At 36.5% G+C, this 20,193-nt stretch overlaps 2 protein-coding genes and 1 long non-coding RNA gene across 6 annotated transcripts; 1 reads left to right on the forward strand and 2 right to left on the reverse strand.

Annotated features, from left to right (window-relative positions):
- Positions 1 to 504: 504 nt before the first annotated feature.
- On the reverse strand, positions 505 to 1,064 carry LOC140787034 (uncharacterized). The gene is made up of 2 exons (XR_012108737.1): positions 840 to 1,064; positions 505 to 746 (listed from the first exon to the last, which is right to left on the reverse strand). It is a non-coding gene; the product is annotated as an uncharacterized lncRNA (long non-coding RNA).
- Positions 1,065 to 6,206: 5,142 nt separating this feature from the next.
- LOC140787693 (growth-regulating factor 6-like) lies at positions 6,207 to 10,952 on the reverse strand. Of its 4 annotated transcripts, none has more exons than XM_073136774.1 (4): positions 10,394 to 10,952; positions 9,626 to 9,844; positions 8,966 to 9,302; positions 6,207 to 7,228 (listed from the first exon to the last, which is right to left on the reverse strand). In XM_073136774.1, the coding sequence occupies exons 1-4, from the start codon at positions 10,806 to 10,808 to the stop codon at positions 6,376 to 6,378; spliced, it is 1,824 nt and encodes a 607-aa protein (XP_072992875.1). In that variant the 5' UTR covers positions 10,809 to 10,952; the 3' UTR covers positions 6,207 to 6,375. The 4 variants fall into 4 exon arrangements, with proteins under 4 accessions (XP_072992875.1, XP_072992873.1, XP_072992872.1 ...); XM_073136772.1 differs by having other exon boundaries at positions 6,207 to 7,231; XM_073136771.1 differs by having other exon boundaries at positions 9,620 to 9,844; positions 10,394 to 10,943.
- A 5,448-nt stretch (positions 10,953 to 16,400) lies between these two features.
- On the forward strand, positions 16,401 to 19,948 carry LOC140786503 (thioredoxin-like protein AAED1, chloroplastic). Its single transcript, XM_073134984.1, has 7 exons — positions 16,401 to 16,847; positions 17,389 to 17,435; positions 17,587 to 17,701; positions 18,471 to 18,515; positions 19,201 to 19,260; positions 19,339 to 19,434; positions 19,556 to 19,948. Exons 1-7 carry the CDS (start codon positions 16,569 to 16,571, stop codon positions 19,673 to 19,675), a joined length of 762 nt encoding a protein of 253 aa, XP_072991085.1. The 5' UTR covers positions 16,401 to 16,568; the 3' UTR covers positions 19,676 to 19,948.
- Positions 19,949 to 20,193: the final 245 nt, after the last annotated feature.

Here is a 20,193-nt window from a genome sequence, read left to right on the forward strand (position 1 = left end):
ATCAAAGAAACAAGACTCGAGAGAAAACAAATAAAAAATAGAAAAGAAAGGTGAAATAAAAAAATTAAAAAAAAACTCACCCTGCAAACTGCCAAGCTCAGGGACTAAACTGATAACCAGAAATCTAAAAGAATTTCTAAAATCAGAAATCCACCTAGCTTTTTTTTTGTTGTTGTTGTTGTTGTGTTTTTGTATTTTATTTTTGGTTCTATAGGTAACAGGAACGACTAAAGGAGGCAACACTAACTTGCTCTTATTCTAGAAAGTTTTTCATGTGATAATAGTCGACCAACTATAACAAGGATAAGATAGTCTCAACCATGTTATGGTTTTACTTGTAGTTTGGTAGACCTAACTTTTTAAATGACAAATGAAATAGACTTTGTAACCTAATAGATTGCTCTCCTAACAATAATATTTTCAATCTCTTATAGCTTCTCTTCTCTAGGTTAATACTCTTACAGTATCTAGATTATGTGATAAGATTTTGCAAAACAGAGGAACTGAGCAAATTTATAACTTTGTTATCAATTGCAGGGTTACAAATGGAGTAACAGTTGGCTAAGCATACATCACAAGCCATTCATCAAGGCCATGCAGCTTTACTCCTAATCCTTCTAGTTGTGCTTCCCTTGGGTATAGATGTAGTCTGTGTGAGCCACCAGTGTTCTCCTCATCAAGCATTCCTCATCTCCCTCTTCTCCACACCCTTCATCCAGTTTCGCAAAGTTGGCCTCCTCAACTCCCTATGGATGACAAGGAACCAAACTATGTAAGATAAAGACTCCAAAAAGAAAAGAAGAAGAGGAAGAGGAAGAGGAAGTGGTTAGTCTACATACCTCTTCTTGGCCATTAATCCTTGGGTCTGCAGGCTCTGGTCTCCCTGCTTGACTGAGAGAGACAAGGAGGAGGAGGAGAGCTATCACAAAGAGGGAGGTATGCTTTGATGACATGCTTGATATATCTTATATCAGCAGAGGTTTGGAAAGAGAGGAAAGATCGGTTGGGAGAAAGAAAGTGTTGGGCTTATACAGAGATTTATAAAGAGATTGGTTGGGAGAGTTGGGGGAAGAGAAGAGCAGTAGACCTTTAAATAGATGTCCGTAAATGTTGTTGGGGGTCTAATTGATAGATTCCCGCGTGGTTTGTATCCCATGAGATGGAAAATTTTATTTTTAATGATTCGCAGCCAATCACTGTCTTCCAAGTAGAACAGATGTAGGAAATTCCTGCAGCTAAGGTTCTCTGGCCGACTGGGTTGGCTTACTTGTGGTCGAACACGGATTTGGTATATGTTGGTATGCGCCCATCTGCTCAGTGTTCATACCAATCTTCAATATTTCTTTTTCACATTGTCAGGGAGAGAGAGGTGCTTCGGCTCGGCTCGGTCAGCCCTTTGACTCCCACAACTTGTGATCATAATTATGTCTAAAAATAATTAAATAATAAATATATACAAAGATTCTTTTGGATTATATATATATATATATATATTGTACAAGGAGTTTTTTTTTTAATATCATTTATGCTAGATATGGGCCGAGCAAATTGTCAGCTCTCCCTAGATACAGAAACACTTAGATTCAACCGAGCTTTTAGCTACCTAATCTAGGTTTCAAGCCATATGCGTCGCCGGATAATTGCTCTGAAGCAAACGTCGTCAAGATCTGCTCCAAGCCGTTGCACTGTTGAGCTATTCCTCCAAACTAACCGCATTATCGAGCTATCAACTAAATCGAGTCAGGTCACAAAACCACCAAACATTTTTTTTACAATATTATTTTGGGTTGGAGTTAAACTTATGACCTCCGTAGTTGTGGGGAACTCTACTAAAGTTGGTTGGTAATTTTATATTAAAATATTGGTATATGGATCTCAGCTAGTTAAGTGTTATAATATATCAAGCTTTGGATACCATTCCATATTCACATAAAATATCGGGAGAGTTAAACATAAAGACAATTTAGTTTAGTTGGTCGCCGTAATTTTCCGCTCGTTTCTTATTCAACTAGGCGAATGCTACATTCTGTTATAGCTTCCACAAGTTTTTATGTGGTTATTTTGTAATTATTCTGGTCTTGATATTAAGGTGTTACTTCTGGCTATCATTTTCTTGTAGTTCTTAACTTGTGCCTTTGGTTAATCTATTCGTCCTGTTCTTTTGCTTGAAAGAGGTGCAATGCGATCAGAATAAGAATATGTCAATTGCTTTGGAAATAGATAGCAAAGGGAAGAAGAAGAAGAAGAAGAAAAATTCCAAGTCAATATGCTACTATTTCGGAAAATAAATTCAATTAATTCTCCATGAGATTTGCTATTAAACATCTAATTTTGAGCAACTTTATATGCTATCATATCTCAAACGATTCTAGATACAGAGAAGTATGAAAAGGACTCTCTCCCTGTTCGCTGATGGCCTCAGAACAAATAATTTTCAGTGAAGCACATAGTTTTAGAATAAAAATAGTCAAAGTTGGTACAAACAATAATAATCAAGCATTTAATCCTAACTTTTTGGTTCATTTATACTGATCCTTTTCCTCCAGATTCTTCAAAGATCTATTTTCATAACTTTCTTAATAAAGATGCGTATCACATTGGCTGCAAGTTACCTAATGCAACCTTTGAAAAATATATCTTAAAACAGCGAGAGATAGAGAAATGTTGGAAGTATACACTGCACGTTGATAGACGAAAGATGAGGGTTGTGCATTCTACATCTAGAAAAATTAAGTTTTGATACCTTATTAAATAACCAATTAATTCAAAAGCTTAAACTGTTTGGCAATAATCCAAATTGATATTTATATTTAGTTGTCAAGTTTAATCAAAGGACCATATGACATGAATGGAAGTTGACATGGTAATGAACTCAAGTAGATAGGAAGCTTCGATTTGGCAACCATCCCATCTGAAGCAGATCTCATTATTGAAGAAAACAAGTCATGGAATTCTTAATTAGTTGCTATATAATAAGTCAAACTATGCAAAACTATCAATCAAAGGATTGCAACAACCCACCACAACGTCTTTTCTTTTCCCCGTTTTCGAAGTATTCCTCTCAGGAAGTCAATACCTTCACGGCTACTTAGTGGATTTTTCTCGTCGTAGAATTTGTCTACATATACTGATATGCTTGGTATTAAAGTTCCCTTATCTTCAAAAGCTTCTGGAATGGAGAACTGATAAGGATTCCATCGTGGCTGCAGAAGTTTCAACAGTAAAATATTCTACGTGGCAGTAGTACAAATATAATACATAAGAAAATGATGAGTATTAATAATGCCGTTGGTTAGAAACTTACGAAGATCTTAGTCATCGATAGCATTAATATTTCTATGATATAATTATAGTGTGACCTTTTGTATGATAGAAGTGGCGTCATGGATTTTCCAAACGAACGGCTGTTATTTTCGTGTTCATTGCATTTAGCATCAGTGTAGCTGTAAGCATTTGTCTGAGCATTATATAATTCGTACTGTTTAAATATTGTGATTCTTTGCATGTTCATCAGTGTAAGGTGGCTGGTGAGAGACAGGAGACTACTGGATCTGGATGTATAGCATGCAATATTTCTTTGTTAGCTCTAACAAGATAATGAATGATGAACTCTATTTAATACTGGTGAATTCAAATTATATGTTGGTGGATAACAAAATTTTGAATCCAAATCTATATATCCGTATCCGAAACCTGAATTGAGATTTTTTAAATAATATACGCGTATGGTAGATTCGAACTCAGAATTTGTGTTATAACACTATATGCGTTAAATACTCTCAAAATTTAAGCTATAAGAGAACGATAATGTTTTTATGTTTTATATTCTAGAACTATCAACATGAGGCTCTTTATTGGACCACAGGATGATCTAGTACAAATTCTCTCTCAACTTGAAGATACTAAGATCAGAATGCATGGAAGAATAGCAGCCAGAAATTTACGTACTGCCGTTATTAAATGCCAACATCTTTCTCCTTCTCTCTTTCGACGCAGCATTTAACAATGATACATGGATGCTTGAATACCAGTTGCACCTGTGTTTCATCAATGTTGACAACCTCACAGATGAAAAGTATGGCGATTGAAGATGATATCAATCTTATCTTATCTTATCAAACTTGAGACAGACATACTATGTAGACAGCCGGGAATGAGTTGGCTTGATGCAATTAATTGGAATGAAAGCAGCTTATAGGCTTGGATTAGATGCATGCTTCCTAGTGGATGAGAAGGAACAGAGCATTCTGTGATGTGGTGAATAGATTTCATCCAAAAGGATACAAACTGGCACACTAGATGAAGAACTGCAAACCATGGCATATGTACTTGGTAAGAGCTACACCATCAGTGAATACTTCCACAATTCATTTGTGTTCTGATCTCAAAAATATCAACCAAAATGATCGAGATATCTTTATATCTCCCATGGTGCCAAAGATTTTTTTTTAAGGTATGATCCAAACACTAATTGACCAATCGATTGTTTGTAAAAAGTTCCCAATCCTTAAAATAAAGTAGGTTTAAATTGTATAGTAGTACATATACAGCTACAACTTACACACCCTTACCTTTTCTTTTGTCCAGATAATTGGGAATATACTCCCATGTCCACTGCAAACTAAGTTCCAGGCAACACTAAATATACAAAGACTTGTACCCATACAATTCTCCATACCTTCTTCTCCTCTCTAAGAATCTCTCCCTAGCTGGAAGAGCAGGAAGCTGTGACAACTTCACCACACCTTCCTCCTTAACCAAACAACTATGCTTGCAAGAGATATCAAGCTTAAGCCCAGCCTTTCCAAACCCAAATCCAATCCCACCTCCCTTGTCACAATCCTTTGCTGCCTTCCCTTCCAACCTTGAGCTCTTGGTGCACTCTAAGTAAGCAGCAAAGAAGGGGTCTTTGGGCTCCCTTCTTAATCTTTTTTTAGCAGAGCATGCAACTGGGGTCCCAAATGGGCAAGGTGGAAGTGGGAGGCGAAGTCCATGGGGTAGGAGCTTGGGGGCATCTCCATTTTGTGAGGCTTTGGGGTAGTTGTCAGGTGTACTCATCTCTCTTGGTAATGAATGCAAATATGCAATTAGTGGTCTGGATTGCAAGGCAACGGATGTAAGGATTATATAAAGGTGAGTGCTCCCCGATGGCTTAGTTTATGTTACTTAGGAGAGTGGCAACAAAGCGTGGAGGGAAGAGGTGGGTGTTTCTTAATTCCTCTTGGATTTTTACCAAAAGGAAATCTTTGTGGGGTATCTTGGTGTTGCATTGCTTGGTTAACCTTGCATGTGAGTTTGGAACAAAATGAAGAAGTTCCTTGCATGGACAGCAAATCCAAATTTGAAAACTTGTCTCCACTTGTTTTTAATAGTAGTGGAATTTGCTCAACAACTATTTATTTTGAGATTGCCATGCAGTTTAGTGAATATCAAGAAATAATGGCTTAAATAAGGAGTTTAAGTTGATCTTGTAGACAATAAATGCAATATTGGCCATTAAACCACCACATATCTATGTTATGTTGGAAATGTCAAATCTACCGGATTGCCAAAACCTTGAAAGTGGATTTGACACACAAACAAAAAAGAAAAAGAGAGAGAGAAGTGATGATGGATTTCATTTCAACACTTTAGGCATCTTGTAGCAGTTATTGTAGTACCATCCATTTGCAATAGCTACTTCACAGTGCCAGTCACTACTCATTCTCGAGTGAGTTCAAGCCCATAGTTCCACTGACTCACTGTAGGCTCCTGTTAAAGCAATCATAAAAGAGTGCATGATGCAAAAGAGGAATCCTTGCAGCTTGACAACTAAGGAGAAACAGTATATAGTCCGTGCTTGTCATTCACGCTCAAGAATCACAATTGGATCTATTTCTGCACTCTCAGCTGAGAGGAATGTAGTACGAGCTTAACTATAGCCTGCAATAATAAGGCAGATGCTCAGAGTTCCAATGGCAAAGGCTGCACATATAATGCAGATGACCAGAAAGGCGATATACCATTCAAATCTGGACTCTTTATAGTACATAGCAAACCAAGAAGTTTGTACAATAATTCCACTGCCCAGTAGGTGGTGAAAGTTTGAGACAAGACTTACAATGGGACCAAAGAACTTATCCTGACACAGTTTTAATCCATCAGACAAGAAAGAACAACCACATGACTGTAAGGAGATGCATTCTTTATCCAGAAGAAAACATTGGTTGAGAAAGGCCTTGAGCCTTGTTGAAAGAAGCAACTCATTGCAAATTATATAACATAGCATGTCAAGCAAGAACAAAGTACAGAACAAAGGAAGAAGACACTTGAAACTGAAAGGATGAAATTTAAGAACTCAAACTAAATGCTCGTTGTCCTAAATTTAAAACAATGCTAAAACTTCCCATCATCCTCTAAAAGTGAGGGTATGGTTGGGTGATTTACAAGGGTTGAGCCGAGGTCATCGAACATGCTGCAAATGCTGTCATGGGCTTTGTGGTTCTCCAGCCTGGGGCTACTCCCGGTGCTGCTTGATAGCGAGCCAAAGGTAGTCTTCTGTAGGACTCCTGTTGGTGATGACTCCAAAGGCAGACTCAAATCCCAGCGATCTTTCAAGAAATTTAGAGACGATGCTGAGCAGTTCTTGTTTTCATCCTTTGGCGCATTAGTGTTCGTCAAAGCCTCCCCTAGGGGTCCACCCATTGAAGCCTCTCTGAATATTGGTAACCAACTTGCTTGCTGATCACTTGGACTGCTTCCCACTCCGAGACCCATCTGTATGGAATCAAGCCCCCGAGATAGTCTAAGTGGCGATAGAGTTTGCTTCTCATGATAAGGAGAAGAGGAGGACGATGAAAAGTCTGATGAAGCAATGGGCACAGATATTGACAATTGAGTTCTATCTGAATGCATTTCTTCTACCATAGGCCAGGTGACAGCAGAACAGTCAGAATGGTTCTTAGGCCAGTCATCAATGAAATGGCGCAGTGAATGGGATGCCGGCTTTTCATTAAATTCAGATGAAGGGATAAAGTTCATATGCTCTGAAGAGTTTTTAGGAGAGTTCACAAAGGAATTACTGGAAATATGTCCAATGTCTGCTTTGGAATTGGTTTCTTCAAAGGGATTGTGTAGTTTCGAGGTGGGAAATGGAGTGTCTATAGATTTCGGGGTTGTCGAAGTAAGCAAGGACAAGCTCTGGGAGTCCTGGACATGATCTTTTACATTTTCTTTATTCATCATTATCCTGCTGAACATAAAACATCAGTACTAAGAGCAAGAAGGCATTCTTTCAGAATAACTTGAAGCCTTGCAAACAGCATAAAGAAATTATGAAAAGAACAATACTCTATAGATCGTCTAAAAGAGTAAGAAACATGGAAATCTCAGACAAACAAAATTTTGCCAAAAATACCAATATTTCGAATAACCTTAAATTTAGTAGTACGGCTTTTTCAGCCTGCTATAGAAACTCATATTTGTTTGAGTTACCTACTAAGATAATGCCAAAGGTAGGAAAGGTGCAATACCACTATAACAATAATGAACTACCGAAGGGAGAGTCATCTAGGTTATCAAGAGAAGATGTACAAATTCAAAGATGTGGACCTTTTATCATAATAGTGTCAAAGTAGATGATGAAAGGAGTTTGAAACCAAGTAAAAAGAAGATTGCAAGTATATGTTTTAGAATGGTTTCCTCAAGTTACCTTGTATAACAACTTTACTTAAATCGCCATACATAGACAACTTCCAGCACTTTACATATGTGGTTCTTTGATTATTGGCTACCATCAGTGAAACCTTGAGGAGAAAATGAAAATTTATTTTTTCAGGTTTTTCCTTCATAACACTGTTGGATCAATTCTGTGATTCATGATGTTAGAATGCCTACTATATTTAGCTCTAAGTTCATCCCCTTTCACCTTTCCATGAACACTATTGTTTCCAAACTTGGCAGGTTTTCTTGCTGTATTATAGAAGCTCAACTTGCAATACTTGTCTTTCACATGCAACTAGGAAATAAGTGTGAATGGCAGATCTTGTAGACAATCATGAGGACCCAATATGCAGCGAAACAGGCATTCTAGAGATTGACAGTTCATTACTACAAGCAATGAAGTGGTTAAATAATCAACTAGATTTTCCTAGAAAAGACAACAGCCCCTGGATAGCATTAACGACTATGTGTTAAACAACAATTCCTTAAATAAAATGCAAGCACACAAAAGTACATTATTATATATAGAGTCATATATGTATATGTATTAGTACCACAAACAAAAACGTATCCCTATTTTCAAGATCTGTTGTATGATTGTATCAGTATCATGTCGTATCTATATCGATCTTTCAGACCTCATGACAAAAGAGGGTGCCCATTTCGCTAACCACTAATAGATATGTATAGCAACTTTTCACAAATACGCTGACTGCTCAAAGGAGCATTCTTTTGTCTCGTCAAAGCCATATTTGACATCATATGGTTCAAAACAATAAAGACTAACTGCTGTTACACGTTCTACCCAACAATGAGACTCATTGGCTAATACGTTATGATTTGGAGTTGGACTAAGATAAGAGCCTATGAAACAACAGAATAGATGTAGCTACAGACAACCATATATTTTAGAATTCTTAAAATTTGTAAAGCACTTTTGGAACACTGTGGCACACAACTCTGAAAACTAGGAGAATAGGTAAAACCAGGGAATGATCAAACTATGTCAACTTATCATATTTTTATAAAGAAAACAAATTTGTGTTGGAAGCTAAAAGACAAAAAGAAAAGCGCACTCGAGTATCCGACAAAACAGTAACTTTTTTCTTAATTCAAGCAGCTTATGCAGTTATGAAGAATGCATATAAAGGAATGCCAATTTCAGTAGAAAGATGAAAGGATATGACAGCAACCAAAAATATTGGTATATGATTTGATGATATAACCTGAAAATAATACTTAAAGAAATCTTATTTGATTCTACCTGTTGAACTGTGCAGGGCAGGGATCGGTCATATTTGTGGCCAAGTTTTTTGTCTGCTGCTCTGAAGCAGGGAGGTTAGTAGAAGATCTGCCGCCAGTAAGGGCTGAAGCTGATTGTGAAGTTGCAATGACAGGCACTGCTTTCGCGGCATGGCCAGATTGGCCTTCCACATGCTTTCTTGAACGATGGCGGCCCCGGTTCATGTGTCGCTCGCAATACTTCTGGTCAGCAACTGCATCCCTTGAGCACCGCCATTTCTTCCCGTCTGTCCGACGGCATCTACCGGGCTCTGGATCACCATTTCCAGAATATCCCAGATGGAAAGATCCCCACCCCCCTAAAACAACAAAAAGGTTGTTCTTTAAAGTTCACTAGTTCAGTATCTATGCCAGCAAAACAAAACGAGGAACAGTACATGCAATAGAGTGTCAGGCTAATCACAACTTCCAATCTAAAGTTGACATGAATCAAGAGACTTAAAAAGGAAAAGATACTGAATGACTAATCGTAATAGTATCTTCTGCCGTTAAGCTTTTACTAGCATGGCATTAGAATCACATTAAGCTTTCTTGCATTGTAGATCATTCCCAGTAAAATGTCTAAAAAATCATTGGGTTCCTTCCTATTTCTTTTGCTAAGAGAGGAGAATCTTACATGTACCTGAACCAAAATAACCAGCAGAGGAGGGAGGAAAGCCATAGGAGTTAATACTTCTTCTGAGGGGAGTGAGCAAACTGCTCGGTATGGGCACATTTGCAACGATGTATTTGTAGATCAACGCCTGGTGTTCTAGCTCTATCCACTGGGTTGGAGTGAAAGGGCCCCTCACCCTTGCCAAGGCCCCATGCATATTTGCATCCAAGCCCCCAGAACTCAGTCCTGAAGCAGCAAAAGAAAAAGGAGAAGAAAGATAAAGAGGAAAGGCAAAAAGGGAAGTCAGACCACACCGAGTGAGAGACAGCAGAGAGAACAAGAGAAAGATAGAGAAGGGCAAAAGAGCATGAAAAGCTTGTGATCATAGAATCTGCAATAGAGGGGCAAGCAACAAAAAATGCGCAAACTCATGAACTAAAAATGCAAATCAAGAGTTCGAAAGAAAAAAGAAAACAAAAGAAAGCACAAATTTGAGCTTGTGGTTTTGCTTCCTTTCCTTCCTACTGATCTTATCATGTATGCCTCCTATTCTTTCATCCTCTCTTTTATGTGATGAAAAAAAAAAGAAAAAGAAAAATGTCTCTCTAAAAACTCCACCTTGAGGCCAAGATCCATCCATGGCCCCAAAGTAAATAAATAAATAAGGCAAACTTTTTCTTAACAAGACTCAAAAACAAAGACGAAAAATGCCATGAAAAGACCCCCTTCCAAGTTCCAACCAAAACTGGAATCCAAAGGAGATGCCACAAACAAGAAAAGGGGTAATGCCAGTACCTTCATTCCTAAGATATGAATGTGTTGAAGAGGATGACGACAGATGGTGGTAATAGGGCAAGGTCCCATCGCTGTTGACCATCATGGTGTCCGGTTTGGTTGATGGGGTGAAGCTGAGCATTTGCTCTCCATCAGGGAAGAGGGGGTGGCAGTTTGAGTTGGATCCAAGCCACAAAGGAGCCGCCTTTGTGGGTAATGCCAGCATTGGCTCAGTTCTAGCCATCTTGAGGAATCTCCAATCATGCTCCTCTGCTCCCATCCCCTCTCTCCCATGCTTGGAGAAACTTGATCCAAGGAAACCCCTTTCCCTGCTGAGTTCAACTTCTGAGGTGGGAAATGGTGAAGACATGCCACCACTCACATCGGAACACCCATCCACCAACCCATCCATGGCCACAACCCCACCTAACTCCATCTCCTCCACAAACAGAGACCAACTCTATTGCATGAACCGAGGGGAGGTGGGCTCATGAGTTGGGTCGCTGTTGAAGAAGAAGGAGAAGGACCATTTTAATGGTGGGGTTGGAGAGTGATGAAGGTTTTGGTTGGGCTTGAGCTCAGAAACAGGCTGGTTTTTGCTTTTTAAGAAGGTTAGAGAGAGAGAGAGAGAGAGAGAGAGAGAGAGAGAGAGAGAGAGGGGGGGAACAAAAAGGGTTTTGTAGTCAGTTTTTGGAAGGCCCTTGCAGTTTTTGGGCATGCAAAATATCTTTTTTTTTAATATAATTTACATCCAATATAGAGTTACTATTTTAGCCTCCGGTAATTTAGCTATGAGCGCCTCTAAATTCATATTATATAGTTTCTCTCCCTAGGCAACTCCTCTCTCTCCGTACATTTATTTATGTGTGTAAGAGGATGCATTGTCACGTGACTCTACGTACCAAATCTTAGACCCTAAACAAAACCTATTCTCCATAGCCCCACTTTCTTCGTGAGATATAAGAAACAACCAACTACGTCAATTATCGTGCTTTATATATATATATATATATATCCATGTATTAATTAGTGCGATTCGAACTATGCCTCCATCTCATTGACTTAAGACTTTTGTTAGACTTCAAGTCCCACACAGCACCTCTACCATTGTTATACAAAATACAGTTATTCTTTTCTCAAATTTTAGTACTGCAGCAACAAGAGAAGAGAAAAGATATTAAAAAAAAAATTTAAATAGAACTTATCTTCTATTTATCAGTTCTTAGGTCACATTATAAGTCTATCGTAAAGCATTTATACACAAAAAAAATTTCAGTTCTTAGTTCACATTATAAGTTTATTATAAAGTATTTATACACAAACATTAAAGTTTTTTTAGGATGAAGGATACTTCTTATGTCACTTTTATGTAGCAGCATACGTGAAAGTATAAAATTGATAAAGAAAAATTCTTATGTTTAAAATTTTTACACACATCATGTTCAATGCAAGTTGCGTTAGTCACCTCTTTGGTCAAAAAATATTACAATTTAGTGTTTGACTCTCTCCAAAGTCAAAGAAAGTCATTACATATAGTTAAATAATAGCCAATCAGCCTCGACAAACATGAGTATCTCTTAGTCGATAAAGGCTATAAGCTCCTTAAGTTACAAGCTAACAAAGCTCCAAAATTACTGATAAAGAAGGTGACTTTAATGTCGAGAAAAATTATTCTTCTCATCCTCCAAAACTCAACGGTTGTTATACTATACTCTAAAGCACTTTAACCCATAATTTAAGATATCCAACCCAGAAAACTCGATATCCCTAGCGATGCGTGGCAACTGAGTTTATGTTCTTAACCATTTAATACACTGAGTTAGATTTGAATAGAAATTTAGACAGCTTACTCTCATTTAATGTATGCAAAAGAGTTCGATTCAAATTAACCTACAGTTAGTTCTCATTTTTCTCTTCTTTCTCCTGAATACTCCAAAGTACACAGAGTACGTACGTTGCGGTGATGGTATCATAGCAGTCTAAGCCGTACAGTATTAGACCAATGGCATTAAAAAAATATTTAAATGCGTCCAGTGTTATTAGCCTAATCTAATTAATATAAGTAACGGTAGCATTTGAGGATTAGCAGGTAGATAGATGGAGTCTTGCCCTCACGTGGACAGCGCTCTCGCTTTACCGTACTTTTGTTCTTTTGTCTTTGAACCCCCTCCCTTTTAATTTAATAACGGCTTCTCGGTCAAACTAATGGCTGATTTGTTAATGCTATTAATTTATGAGGTTCTTCCTCCCGAGCGTTGCAAGCAAAGTAACGAAGATAAACACGAAGATTTATTATTATTATTATTTTCTTTTTATGAAGAGGTCCGTCGTGGGAGGATTCTGTGAAATATTTTAGTCTCTTTGGGGGTGGTATTTGAAAGATTGAGAAGGAGAGAGGCACGGGGTGGGTGGGGGGGGGGCTTCGCTTCCTCGTGGCCGACACAGTGGTGGGGACCACGCCAGCTCATTTGAACCTCCTCGCTTGTCACGTCTCTCTCCGAGCGACACGTGTCGAAGCACCGAGGAGATGCTTATCACGTACCAAATGTCCATTATGCCCTCCGCTATTTACCTTCGTCTAAAATGTCGGAACTTTTACTTTTGAATGCAATTAAGTTTTAACCGATCTACTATTGTTATCTTACGAGCCTAAATATATTCTATGTACTTCCATGACCCATATATTACGAAAATAATACTGACATAATAGATTCAAAAAATAGACGAGAAGATAAAAAGAAAATAAAGAGATATTAAAATGATAATGGATTAAATTAATATACTAATTAATCAATATAAAAATATTAGATGAATGAGAAGTATGTATCATGAAGCGGTTTTTTATATTATTTTATTATGTATACGTAGGCATGCTAGTTTTGCTTTACAACATATACCCTCCTCCTGGGGAAATGCAAGCGTTGGAGCAGCAAATGAGCAATTAATACACAGCGTACTCTTCAAATAAATCTTAGTTTGTTAGAGCTACTGTTTATGTCTAGTAGTTTTGCGGCTCAATGATCAAAGAGAGAGAGAGTGTGTGTGAGGATATCGAGGTGATACATCCAAGAAGGGTTGCTTGTAAACTGTACCCCTCCCTCCTATGTACATGAATGCAAGCTAGCTACTAAAGCCCAGTTCCAATGTGATAACGTAGCCATGAACGCTGCCTCTCTTGTCTCTATCTTAATGCTCATTTTTTATATATATGATATAGTTGTATGGACGACATATATATATATATATATAATAGTGTAGGTCTTTGTTATTATAAAGAGTCATGAGTGTGACGCTAACATCCTAATTAATACAACAGTATCAACCTTTCTTCTGTTTGTGTTGTTGCCAGCTGAGCTGCTACTAGCTAGGTACGTATCAGATGCTGCCACATCATCAGAGTTATAAAAAGGATAATAATATCTCAACTAACTAAGCGATGAACATTAATGTTGATTGACGTCTCGTGTGAATAAAAAAAAAATTATAAGATTTGGAGTGTCGATTAATTGCTATATTATAATTTTCTTTTGCTGCAATGCAATGTTGGTACGTAGTATCATGTTTTGGGATGAAGAAAAGAACAAGATAGTAGTCTTCCAATGAAAGAAATATGGTGGGAAGTCCGATGGAAGATGCCGTACCTAGTTTACACATTCCTAAGACAAAAGATGTAACATATAATTAACCTACCGTTATCTTATATTATCAACCTTCAACTACTGCACTCTCCAATGCATATATAAAATGAGATATTTGATTAGATGTCTAGGTCTTGAGCCAGTAATGTTTTGCCTATGATTAATAAGTGTGCTGATTGGCTCGCTAATCTTAGCAATTTTATTAATTAAATTTGTTTTAAATGTAAGCCGAACCTGATTAAACTGGCTTAGATTATGTTTTGACAGAGGCTAGATGCTTCTAGTAAACTAAGGTGGCGTTCACGGCCTAGCATGCGAACGAACGGAATCTTGATTAGTTAAATGGTTAATCACTATTTAATCTATAATTAGGACAAAATGTGTCGATCTATACTCTTAGGGTGGGGATTTCATAATCCATAACAAATGATCTAATTATATATTAGATCATAATGCACGGATTTCCACAGAAACGAGAAGTACGAGATGCATACAATCTCATCCTTGTTTTACTAAATAAAAGAAGAGTAGCTAGTTGTCTCATTAAGCAGAACTATATATATATATATATCTGTGTGTTGAAGGTAATAATCTGATTATAAAAAATTATAAATTGTTGACAGAAAATAATTAAATAAATTTATAGATTACATAATGTGAAATTTTATATAGTCTGGGTCTAATATTAAATATTATTTTTTTAAGATCAATTCGTCTTCCATCAATTATATAATATAAAATTTCGTACTCAAATGTAGATAGAAAATTCAACGTATAAATAAAATTATATGAAAAATTAATACAAACTAACAAACTATTTATAGGATTAAATATGCACGACAAATGGATATGAACGGTTAGATCTAGTCACGAAGGGTGTACCGTTTTTGAATTCGGACGGATTAACCGCTTCAGATAGTACCGCACCACATTGGATTTAACCAATTAAACACGATAAGATTTGAAATTATAATCAGCAAATATAATTTTTATACTTGACTCATGCGGGCGAACCAAGCTGTGCTTGGATGGGCGACGCGCGTGTTGTATGAGTTGATTTACATATATATTTTTAACTACAAAATAAGTACCCTCCGAAGACCTAAAGCTGATAAGAATTTTGGCATATATATACTATACTAATATTTCTTAAATATCTAATATGATAGTAAATTTAGTTTTTTATTTTTATTTTTATTCTCATGATAACTACTTTAAAGCTAATTTTATTTACACCTTCGAATTTGAATAAGTGAATATATGATATTAGATTACTTTTTGATCTTTTTTAATCCACTATTAATAATATTGAAACTCAATTTAAATTTGAGCTCAAAATTAATAAAATATTCACTTAAAATTCGTAACATTTCCAACAATATATATGTTTAAGAAACGAAGATGATTGTTGTCATGGAAGTTAATTATTATGGTGGAGGATATGAGTACTTTGAGGACCACAAATGGATTCTTTTTCTTATTTTACTAAAACTAGATCTGAATCTCATCAGAGCATCACACTTGAATCAATCAAGAGATATGTCTTTATCTGCAGCAAGAGCACGGAAATGATTTCTATACATCATAAAAGATCACCACCAAGCCAACAAGTACCCTTCTATGAAGCAACTAAGACCCATTGTGCCCAAAATAAATAAATAAATAACCCAGGATCCATTACCTTCATAGTACAATGCTTAGTTTTGTACAGTGATTATAGTTAGATAATAAGTTAATTTTAAATTTTAAATTATTAGATGATGGACTAATAAAATTCATTATATTAGATAATCAATTAATTTAAAATTTTAAAATAATAGATAATAGATTGATAATATATTATTATGTATTTTAACATGTACCGTATCAATTTGAGTAGACTTTTTATAAAGTAATGCTTGAATTAGCTTATTACATATCTACTGTCTTCTTGTGTATAACATTTTTAAAAAAATATATATATACTCACAAAGTAATTTTTAGTCATAAAGATTCATCTTCTTTCTTTCTTGCTTGCTTGCTTTATCTCAATCTTTAAGAAATAAAAAATGCTATCAACTATATGACAGTTTCTGAGGTCTAAATATCTTTAAGGGAGAGTTTAAAAAAATATTAAAAATATAGGTGGATTTTTCACTTTTTATTACAGCATGTTAAATCAAGGATATTTTGCCCATAGTTATAAATTTATAATCAGATAAATTATTGTAAGGATATCCAAGTGAAGATCCCTGATTTTGATAACAAGTCAGCAATTTTATCTATTTCTCTAAATATTTGGAAATTAATCTAATTTTGTAATAAGTTTGAAAAACAGACCTAATTTGCAAAACAAATTCGAAATTTAGGCATCTGATGACATCTTTAGGTACTTTTTTTTTTAATCGGGTAGCCAAACACGAGAGACGGATGCATCGCCACGAGTCCACGACCACGCTGTTTTCCCGCCACAGGAACGGCTCTATAACGGTCGCTCTCAGCTCTAACCCAAGAAAGAAGGACGACGACGACGACGAGTCTAGGGTTAGGTTTCCTTGTTCCCCTTCATTAAACCATCAATGGCGACATTCTCTCTCCAATCCCTTTCTCTCTCGCCTCATCGATCACTCCTCTCCTCTCCTCCTCTCCCCAAACCCTTCCCCACTTCTGTCTCTCCCCGCCGCCCCATCCGCTTCCACCGACCTATTCGGCCGGCGGCGTCGATGGGATCATCTGCTTCCGTCGCTTCCTCGTCGGACTCCGGCGCGGCCGTGGTGGACGCCCTCGGCGATGCCACCATATTCGCCGCGTCCACTGGAGAGCCCGTTTTGATTAAAGATCTCTGGGACCAGAACGAGGTGAGAGCTCCTTTCTTACAGCTATCTGTGATAGCAATTCCGATTCGAAGTAATAGAAAGATCGTATTTTTCCTCTTTTACCTAGTTTAGATTAACTAATTGATATCTTAATAAAATATAAGAGTGCTGGACCTCATCGGATCTGAAAATTTCTATTGTATATAAAATAATTGTGTAAACGATTTCAGCTTACCTACTAGAATAGGAGACTACTTGATTAGCTTAAGGGTCTAATGATGAAATCAGTAACAGCGATAAAAGTGGAGTCTTCTATATCCGACTATGGAGGAATCAGGTCGAGTCTTCTATAGGCGGAAAAATGATTGAGTCAGAATGAATCAGGTGGAGTCTTCTGAAGCTCCAGATTAACATTTCTCATGGAATTGATGGAAAAAATGATTCTAGTATCTTACTCTGAGCTGATAAGCTGGTTTATTTCTTTTAATCTAATACACAATGTGACATTGTGGTACTTATTTTATTTGCTTTCAACAATCCTCTCTTATACCGTCATGCTAACTATTTTGCAATCTTTCTGCAGGGAATGGCTGTAGTTGCACTTCTAAGACATTTTGGGTGTATTTGCTGGTGAGAGTATCATTTGATGACTGAGCAATTGATTTGTCACTTCGCCTGAGAAAATTGAATAACTTGAATTTCATACCAGCTAAACAATCAACTCATATATTCTAAATCTGAGAAATGACTATATCTCCTTTCCTGTGTTTGTATTCTTAAGCTGGGAGCTCGCCTCTGTTCTGAAAGATTCAAAGCCAATATTTGATTCTGCTGGAGTTAAGCTGATTGCTGTTGGTGTTGGTACTCCAGATAAAGCTCGTATTCTTGCTGAGCGGGTATTCATCCATCTGGCTTTCAATTATTTACTGTTTAATTTAAGGTGATAGATATGAAGCACAGATTCTTATCAATTGCTTGTGATGAATCAGAACCCTTGGATCTATTGATTTCTAAACCATCTTCTCTTGTTGATAAAATTTCATTATCAGTTTATGATTGCAATCTTCTACCTGCACCTGATGTCTATTGCCACCTTCCTTTATTTGCCTTTCAATTGTGACTTTTGGTGTCAATTTAAGAGTATCCGTGGTGTTTCCAGGTGCAATAAGGTGGTACATTTATAGTTGATCATTTATCATAGAAGTTTGTCAACCAGACCAGCATTTTGAGGACGTGATTTCTGCAACATGTTGTACATAATTTGCAGTCTGACTTAGGACTGCTTCTCTAGAGTCAAAATTCAACATATGTGAGAATACTTGACGATCTATTCTTTTTATTTTCCTTTTCTGAGAGCTTGGGCTTCAGTTATAGTTGCTGATATCATTTATACTGTTTCTATACTGTTTCTTTTGAAGCCAGAATTCAACTGCTGCAAATGAGGAGTTTTAGCATTTAATCCTTCCTAGGATCACAAATTTAAATAGAAGATAATTTAAATTTCCCATTCAAAGTTTCAGACTTTATGTTCAGTAAATGTCATTATATATCATTAGATCTTTGTAAATGTATTTTTCATTTGAAAAACTTCGTACTATCTGTGGGAATTAACTGTTTGACTAATTTTCAGTTGGCTAACAACCTCTTTATTTTCACATCATGCAGCTTCCATTTCCACTGGAATGCCTTTATGCAGACCCAGATCGCAAGGTAATGATTCACATTGAAATAGCTATGAACCATGCATATGCCTAAGCATGCGAAACAAAGTACATATAAGCCAATATAAAAATCTTGGAATAATCTTCTCTCAGAAAGAAAAAAAAAGAGATCCTGGAAATGTTGGGTACTTTATAGTAGGGATAAGGCGTCATGTCACAATATTCATATCAGTTGCAATTTCTGATAACGAAATTAATGAGCATTTCCAATTTAATCATTAAGAAAATGTCCTTCCTTTCAACTGATACCTATTTATTAGAGTACGAAGTTAAAAGAAAATGGTACCATAAAGCATGATGACAGGAGCCACAATCCCTTCCAAAAATTTGATTGCCTAACCTGTTTTGTTCTGTAATCGATGAAAACAAATGAATCGATTCATTACCTTGGTGACACCATTATAAAAGTTCATGAACAAGTCTTCTTACAAATGAAACATTTTTCTTTAGCCCGAGAAGGCAATTCCATTATTAGTTATAACCATTTCCATTTCCTCAATGTAATCGTAATGTATCTGAGACTCATTGGGTTATTTCTGCAACTTTTTTTTTTAAGTAAAATACTTTTTTTCTTTTCAAACCAGATATCTGTGCCTTTTATCTGAGATGTCTTTAACCAGATATCTGCTTCTTGTAAGACCATGAGCATTACTTTCACAGCCTAACCTTTTCAGGCATATGACATCTTGGGCCTGTACTACGGTTTGGGCCGCACGTTCTTCAACCCAGCAAGTGTAAGCATCAGATAATCTCCAATAATTTGTCAAATTTTAAACTACATTTGATAAGAGAAATTCAACGTGATTTAACAGGCCAAAGTATTTTCGAGAATCGATTCCATTAAGAAAGCAGGAAAGAACTACACAATTTCAGCCACTCCAGATGACAAATCCAGTGTCCTACAACAGGTGCAGTCTTCCTTTCAGATTGTATATGCATAGGGGATAAAGAATCTCATATGAACTTCCTAGTAAGGTCTTAGTTCAACAATCTTGATACTTAAAACTATTTGGTCCTCATGTTCTTCAGGGTGGAATGTTTGTATTTAGAGGGAAGGAACTGTTATATGCAAGGAAGGACGAAGGCACAGGCGATCACGCTCCTTTAAACGACATAATAGACATTTGCTGCAAAGTTCCAGTTGCATGATAGTGGAATTATAGGACATATCTTTCATGGTATTTGGATGCACTTACTTTGATTGGCAGTTACTGCAATTTATGATCCTTACAAATGATATTTTATTCTGATGATTTCTGTGTATCTATCTTTTATTGGAAAATCAAACTGTTGGATGTAATTTATAGGGCCTGAATGATAAATTTAGAAACCTTGTTCAACTTCTGGAATTGGGTGTAATTTACAAATTACTCCTTCAATTATTCAATCTGCAAATCTATCCAGAATTTGCTGGCATTTAAATCCTTATGGCATGTTGTATGTGAGATTACTTTCAATTGCAAAGGGGATATACTGATGTGATCATTTTCATACTTTCTTTCAAAACATCTGCATGAAGATCTGATAGCCTACTGTACATCTTATGAATATGACATGCAGATACTTGTGCAGATGCATCTTCATCAACCACTTCGGGAGCATTGGATTGGTAAGAAAGCATCACCTAAAGCATGTTAATTTTGTAAAATGTCATAATATTATTATAA

The sequence above is a fragment of the Typha latifolia genome, chromosome 4 (assembly GCF_019914945.1).
Source record: "Typha latifolia isolate L0001 chromosome 4, TyphaL0001v2, whole genome shotgun sequence".
NCBI lineage: Eukaryota > Viridiplantae > Streptophyta > Magnoliopsida > Poales > Typhaceae > Typha > Typha latifolia.